The following is an 8050-nucleotide window of genomic DNA, read 5'->3' as shown; positions in this document are numbered from 1 at the left end:
TTTCAGGGTGGCCTCGAACTCATGGCAATCCTCCTACCTCTGCCTCCTGAGTGTTGGGATTAAAGACATGCACCACCATGCCTGGCTCAATTTTTCTTTTTTATCAACAACTTCCATTATTATAAAAAATATCCCATGATAATATCCTCCCTCCCTCCCCTTACTTTCCCCTTTGAAACTCCATTCTCTATCATATCTCCTCCCCATCTCAATCAGTCTCTCGTTTAATTTGATGTCATGATCTTTTCTTCCTATTATGATGGTCTTGTGTAGGTAGTGTCAGGCACTGTGAGGTCATGGATATCCAGGCCCTTTTATGTTGGGGGGAGCACATTGTAAGGAGTCCTACCTTTCCTTTGGTTCTTAGATTCTTTCTGCCACCTCTTCTGCAATAGACCCTGAGCCTTGGAAGGTGTAATAGAGATATTGCAGTACTGAGCACTCTTATCACTTTTTTCCAGCACCATGATGCCTTCTGAGTCATCTCAAGGTCACTGCCATATGAAAAAAGAAGGTTCTCAACCAAAAGTGAAAGTAGCATTAATATAAGGGTATGAACATTAAGAGAAGTGCTTACTGGGCAGTTTGATAAGCATTGTATATACATTTAGCCAGACAGCAGCAGACATTACACCTCCAGGCTCATGAAAACCTCAGATTTTTTTTTTTAAAATGCAACATACAAACTTTATTTAACAAAAGTAACAGGTAAAGTCAAACAGGCACTTATATTAAGGGAAAAACTGACTAGAAACTATCTTAAACACCTTACAGTAACCTACTTGCAGTTGCATTTACTGAGCTATGTTGCTGTGAAGAATACAGCTCATGCACAGGTATGGATGAATCATTTGTACATTTGTCAAGTATTCACTGGATACTATACCCTTATATACACACACATGTACATTCAAATGGAAAAAGATTTGAGGATCCTAGATGTACTTCATTTTTGTTGTTCTTTTGGAAGAGGTCGTCTAAAGAGAAGAATGTGTGGTTCTGGCTCATGAATCATGTAATGAACCCATCTCAGACTCTGTTGGACACCAAGTCTCCTCCACTCCTCTTCAGACATGATATGGGTCTTAGGTACTTGTTTAGAGAGTTCTCTGGGTAACATGACATGCTGGTACTCATAGTGCTTGTCAAAATACTTGTCAGAGTAGTAAATCTGCTTGTGGGCCATCCTTCCGGTGCACGCAGCCATGGAACACAAAGCATACCAAGCGAGTGCAACAGAAAACACAACCGCTCCCAAGCAGCTCAACGACTCGTCTCCTCAGATTTTTTTAAATGAAAATTCTTCTGGCACTTTGGAGGCAAAGGTAGGTGGATCACCATGAGTTTGAGGCCACCTTGAGACTACATAGTGAATTCCAGGTCAGCCTGAGCTACAGTGAGACCCTGCCTTGGGAAAAAATAAAAACAAAAAACAACAAACAAAAACTCTTAAAGGCAAAAGAAAACTTAAAATGGGGTATCTCAAAAGTTAAAAGACAATAGCTGCCAACCCAAACTACTATACCCAGCAAAATTATCCCTCATAATAGAAGGTAAAAATAAAACCTTTTTTCACAATATAAACAAGCTTTACAATTTCATGAGCACCACGCCAGCTCTACAGAGAAAAGGGCATGGAACACTTCACATTTAGGAGATGTACCAACATGCACATAAGGAGAGCAAAAGAAACAATCAAAACTAAAATAGACATAAAGCATGAAAAGACCAAGTAGACACTAAACTCCACAAAACCTTCAATAAATGAGGGAGTAACTCATACCTCAACAATTATAACTCTGAACATTAATGGGCTCAACTCTCCAATCAAAGGATACAAGTTAACAGGCTGGATCAGAAAGCTAGATCCATCTATTTGCCTTCTAAAAGAAACCCACCTTACAATTAAAGATAAATACTACCTTAGGGTGAAGGGATGGAAAAAGTTTTCCAAGCAAACTGAAACAAGAAACAAACAGGAGTCACTGTTACTGATTTTTGACAAAATTGACTTTAAACCAAAAGTAATCAAAAGCAATAAGGAAGGCCACTTCATACTCCTTAAAGGAACAATTCAACAAGAAGATATTACATCTATAAACTTATATGCACCAAACAGGGACACCTAATTTTGTAGAGCAAAATTTACTAGATACTAAAACAGATATAAATTCTAGTAAAATGATAGTAGGAGACTTTAACACCCATTATTGTCAGTATACAGATCCTCTAAGCAGAAAATAAACAAAGAAACATTGGAGATAAGCAATACCACAGCTCAAATGGACTTAATAGACATCTACAGAAAATTCCACCCTAATTCTACTGAATATTCTTTCTTCTCAGCAGCTCATTGAACCCTCTCCAAAATAGAGCATTAAAGCTGGGCATGGGGATATGGTGGTGCACACCTTTAATCCCAGCATTCAGGAGGCAGAGGCAGGAGGATCATCATGAGTTTAAGGTCAGCCTGAGCTAAACTGAGATCCTATCTCAAAAAAGCAAAAAATAAAAATAGGGCATTAAGTATGTCTCCACAAATTTGGCAAAATTGAAACAATCCCCTGCATTATATATGACCACAATGCATTACAACTAGAAATCAACAACAGTAACAATTTAAAACACGCCAACTCCTGGAAGCTAAACAACTCACTATTAAACAGTGAATGGGTTATTGGGGAAATCAGTATATTTATAAAACCGAATGACAATGAAATCACAACATACCAAAACTTATAGCACACAATGAAGGGCGTACTATAGCACTAAATGACTACACTGCAAAAACAGAGAGATCTCAAATATCTTAAATATTCATTTGAAGGTTCTGGAAAGAACAGTCCAAGTCCAAAAGTACCAGATGAAAAGAAATAAAGATCAAAGCAGAAATCAATGAACTGGAAATAAATGACAAAACAAAGAGCTGGTTCTTTGAAAAAGTAAGCAAGAAAAAGCTGAGTGTGGTGGCACATGCCTTTAATAACAGCACTCAGGAGGCAGAAATAGGAGGATTGCCCTGAGTTCAAGACCAGCCTAAGACTACATGGTGAGTTCCAGGTAAGCCTGGCCTAGGGTGAGATAGTACCTTGAAAAACCAAAACCAGAACAAACAAACAAACAAAAAAGTAAACAAGATATATAAACCACTAGCCAAATTAATCAAAAGAAAGAAAAGAGAAGAGTCGGCCATGGTGGTGTATGCCTTTAATACCAGCACTTGGGAGGCAGAGGCAAGAGGAGCTCCATGAGTTGAAGGCCAGCTTGAGCATGCATAGTGAATTCCAGGTCAGCCTGGGCTAAAGCAAGACACTACCTCAACAACAACAGCACAAAGTACAAACAAACAAAAACATCAAAAGCATCATCCATCTTAATCAAGTAGGTTTCATCCCAGGGTGCATATGGCTCAACATATGGAAATTGATACATGTAATAAACACAGAAATCACATGATTATTTCAATAGATGCAGTAAAAGCCTTTGACCAAATACAACACCCCTTCATGATTAAAACCCTGGGAGACTAGGGAAGGAGGGGCCATATCTTAACATAATAAAGGTGATTTATAAAGCATCTAAGGCCCAGATCACACTAAATGGGGAAGAACTTAAAGCATTCTCATTAAGGTCTGGAACAAGACAGTGCTGCCCATTCTCAACCATTGCTTTCAGCATAGTGCTTGAAGTCTTAGCTCAGCAATAAAGCGACAAGTGGGACACAAATTGGTAATGAAGAATTAAAACTAGCCCTATTTGTAGATGACATGATTTTATATATAAGTGACCCAAAAGACCCCACCAAAAAAACTCCTAAAAGTGAGAAATCCTTTCAGTAAAGTGGAAGGATACAAAATCAATACACAAAAATGAGTAGCCTTTATGCCAAAGATAAACATATGGAGAAAGACATGAAGGTTGCTATCCCATTTTCAATATCCAGAAAAAAATTGAATACCAAGGGATATAACTAACAAAGGAGGTAAAAGACTAATACAAAGAAAACATAAAAACACTAAAGAAAGAAATTGAGGACATGGAAATAATCTCCCATGCTCATGAACTAGAAAAGTTAATATTATAAAAATGGCCATCCTACCAAAAGCACTGGACAGATTCAATGCAATTCCAATGAAAATTCTAGCAACATTCTTCACAGAGATTTTTTTAAAAAGCCTCAAAATTCATATGGAAGAACAGAAGGCCTTGGACAGCCAAAGATAAAAGCAATACATTTGGAGGTATCACCATATCTGATTTCAAGGTATACTACCAAGACATAGTAACTAAAACAGGATGGTATTGGCACAAAAATAGACACACAGATCAATAAAATAGAAGAACCATCTCTAAACCCAAGCAACCACAGCTTCCTGATCTTTGACAAGGAGGCCAAAAATACACACTGGAAAAAAAAACATCTTCAACAAACGATGCTGGAGAAGTTGGATAACCACCTGTAGAAGAATGAAATTAGACCCACTTCTCTCACACTGCACAATTCAACTCTAAGTAAATCAAAGATCTTGGGCCAGGGCTGGTGGCTCATGCTTTTAATCCCAGCACTTGGGAGGCAGAGGTAGGATGATCACCATGAGTTCAAGGTCACCCTAAGAAATTAGATGAACATTCAACCACCAGAATCTCTTGAAACTATAAAGCTGCTGTGGGCTGGAGAGATGGGTTAATGGTTAAGGTGTTTGTTTGTCTGCAAAGCCAAAAGACCTGGGTTATATTTCCAAAGACCCATGTAAGCCAGATGCACAAGGTGGAGCATACATCTGGAGTTCATTTACAATGGCTATAGGCCCTGGCATACCCATTCTCTCTTTTCCCTCCCCCCACCACCTCTTTCTTTCTCTCTCTAATAAATAAAAATAAATAAATTGAGCTGGAGAGATGGCTTAGAGGTTAAGTGCTTGTCTGTGAAGCCTAAGGACCCCCGTTCAAGGCTCAATTCCCCAGGACCCACATTAGCCAAATGCACAAGGGGGCACATACATCTGGAGTTCGTTTGCAGTAGCTGGAGGCCCTGGTGTGCCCATTCTCTCTCTCTCTCTCTGCCTCTTTCTTTCTCTGTCTGTCGCTCTCAAATAAATAAAAATGAAATTTTTTTGTTTTTTAAATATAAATAAATAAATAAGACCCTACTGTAGGGCTGGAGGAATGACTTAGCAGTATTGAAAGGCACTTGCCTGCAAAGCCAAAGGACCCAGGATCAATTCACCAGGACCCACATTTGCCATATACACAAGGGGGCACACACATCTGGAGTTCGTCTGCAGTGGCTGGAAGCCCTGGTGTGCCCATTCTCACTCTTGCTCTCTCTCTCTCTCTAACTTTAATAAATAAATTTTTAAAATTTCAAAAGCTACCATACAGAGGAGCAATCCATCAATAAAATCAATTGATATCCCACACAATGGGAGAAAATCTTCACCAGCTATATCTCCAATAAAGGTCTAATATCCAGAATCTATAAAGAACTCAAAAACACTAAGCAATGAAAAAGATAAAACAACCAAATTAAAAAATAGGGTAGAGAGCTGGAGAAATTACTCAGTGGTTAAGGCTTTTGCCTGTAAAGCCTAAGGACCTGGGCCTGGGTTCAATTCCCCAGTACCCACATAACGCAAGATCTACAAGGTGGTGCATACATCTGGAGTTCGTTTCCAGTGGCTGGAGGCCCTGACACAAGCATTCTCTCTTTCTCTTATAAATAAATATTTTTTAAAGCATGCTGATAATAATTCCTAGATTTCTGGAATCATTCACAGAGGCAGGTAACATCAGATGAAGAAAGTTCAGGGGCTAAAATTAGGGATTCTTCTTTGGAAATCTAGTTTTGAGATGCTCAAAAAGGTATGTTTCCAGGCATGGTAGCATATGTCTGACTTCCTAGCACTCCAGGCTGAGGCCAGAGGACATAAGGTTTAAGTATATATATGTCTATCTACTGCTCTTGCATACAGGTGGTTAAGTGTAATCAATGATCAATGGGAATACTGGTGCTGCACAGGGATATCATAAGAATTGAGTAAAAGGGCTGGGATGATGGCTCAGTGGCTTGCAAACACTGCCAGCTTAGGTTCAATTTCCCAGCCAGACACAAAAGTGGTATAGGCAGCCGGAGTTCATTTGCAGTAGTAAGAGAATCTGGCTTGCACATACACACGTGTATAAGTAAACAATTTTCTTTACAAAAAGAGATGAATGGAGATGATGTACATATGGGAGGCTACGCTGGGAAGAGAGACTAGGGAAAGGCACTGGCTCAGGAGGAGTAGAGTAGACGGGAGTGCCTTCGGGAAGGGAAGGGGTCAGTGGGCAGCAGGCTGAATTGAACGTGACGAGCAACAGTCTGGCATTGCCGCTTCTGAGGGCTGCTCTCTAGCTTCTGTTAATTTCCCAATTAATGAAGATATTTCCTAAGTGAGTCTCTGTTAAATCTGGGGTCAGGAAAAACTTATCAAGATTAACTCAAGGGAAGATTTTGTGGAAGTTCATGAATCTTTATTGAGGGCCAATAATCCAGTATAGTGCAGTCAAAGGAAAACTTCTGGAGCTAGAATATAGCACTTGGCCACCGCGAGAAAGCGTGTGTTTTAGGATGCATGATGAGAACAAGGGCTTGAGGAGGCAAAGAGACACATGACTTGGGTCAAAGAGGTGAAATTTCCTTGGAATGAGTAACATGAGGAGTGTCAGGAGATGATACGGTGCAACTCAGAGGCCAATTGGTGGAGAGAAATAAGTGACAGGGACCCATGGAGACATTTTAAACAAAAAATAACATGATGTTGTCTTTTTTTTTTAATTTTTATTTTTTAAATTCATTTATTTACTTGAGAGAGAGGGAGAGAATGGGTGCACCAGGGTCTCCAGCTATTGCAAACAACAAACTCCAGACACATGTGCCATCTTGTGCATCTGGCTTACGTGGGTCCTGGGAAATTGAACCCGGGTCCTTTGGCTTTGCAGTCAAGTGACTTAACTGCCTAGCCATCCCTCCAGCCCACATTGTCTTGTTTTTAGATAGAAAGTTCTAAATTATCATATAAGGCAAAAAACTGAATCCAAGACTAGAGGAAGAGGGCTATCACCCGTGATTCCATCTCAATAGAACAAGAAACAAAAGCCAGATGTCCTGTAGGCATTTATAGAGCAGTCTGGATTGGAGATCTTTAGAGATATAGTTGGAAATTTATAGTTTATAAGAGGGCCATAAAAATCAGAGTACATGAAGTAAAGTAAGGAGAACCTCTGAAGTGAGACAAGACAGAAGCACACTGTCATGGAGCCACAGCCCAAGCCCAGAAACGGAGTGCTTCAAAATTCCAGGTAGCATCATGTAAGGGACAGCTGTGGCAAGAGGACCCGGAGAGGATCCCACATGCAGTGACGCTTGTTGCCAGAAGTCCTTTCTCATATCCGACCTGGGCCTCCCGTGCTTCGAGGTCTATCTCTTCCATTGGCCTCAGTTTAGAGGGAAAGCAGCTGTTCTTCATCTTGTATATAACAACCCCTCCCAGCTGGGACTGTGATTAAGAAACCTGGTAGTCTTTTCTAACTCGGGCTAAACAACTCCTAGCTCCTATTTTCCTAACCCTTTAATCATCTCTGTGACTGTTGAATCTTTTCCACGTTCTCCGCATCCCTCTCTAAGTTGTGGAGTCTGTTGCTACATTGCCTTTGAGGGTCATGTGAGTTTTCTTAAATTTCCTTGTCTTCCTTCTTTCCTTTCTTTTTTTCTTTTCTTCCTTCTTTCTTTCTTTCTTCCCTTCCTTCTTTCTTTTTTCTTTCCTTCCTTCCTTCCTTCCTTCCTTCCTTCCTTCCTTCCTTCCTTCCTTCCTCCTTTCTTCCCTTTTTGAAAAATATTTTATTTTTATTTATTTATTTGGCAGAGAAAGAGGGAGAGAGAGAGAATGGGTGCCCCAGGGCCGCCAGCTACTGCAAATGAACTCCAGATGCATGTACCCCCTTTGTGCATCTGGCTAACGTGAGTCCTGGGGAATCAAACCTGGGTATTTTGGCTTTGCAGGCAAACGCC

The 8050-nt window shown here is 40.1% G+C and overlaps 1 protein-coding gene across 1 annotated transcript; it reads right to left on the bottom strand.

Moving 5' to 3' along the window:
• Nucleotides 1-929: 929 nt before the first annotated feature.
• LOC101608585 (cyclin-dependent kinases regulatory subunit 2-like) lies at nucleotides 930-1186 on the bottom strand. The gene has a single exon (XM_045144740.1). The coding sequence runs from the start codon at nucleotides 1184-1186 to the stop codon at nucleotides 947-949; it is 240 nt and encodes a 79-aa protein (XP_045000675.1). The 3' UTR covers nucleotides 930-946.
• Nucleotides 1187-8050: the final 6864 nt, after the last annotated feature.

This window comes from Jaculus jaculus, chromosome 2 (assembly GCF_020740685.1).
Source record: "Jaculus jaculus isolate mJacJac1 chromosome 2, mJacJac1.mat.Y.cur, whole genome shotgun sequence".
In the NCBI taxonomy this organism is placed as follows: Eukaryota; Metazoa; Chordata; class Mammalia; order Rodentia; family Dipodidae; genus Jaculus; species Jaculus jaculus.
This window is presented reverse-complemented; position numbering and strand designations above follow the sequence as displayed.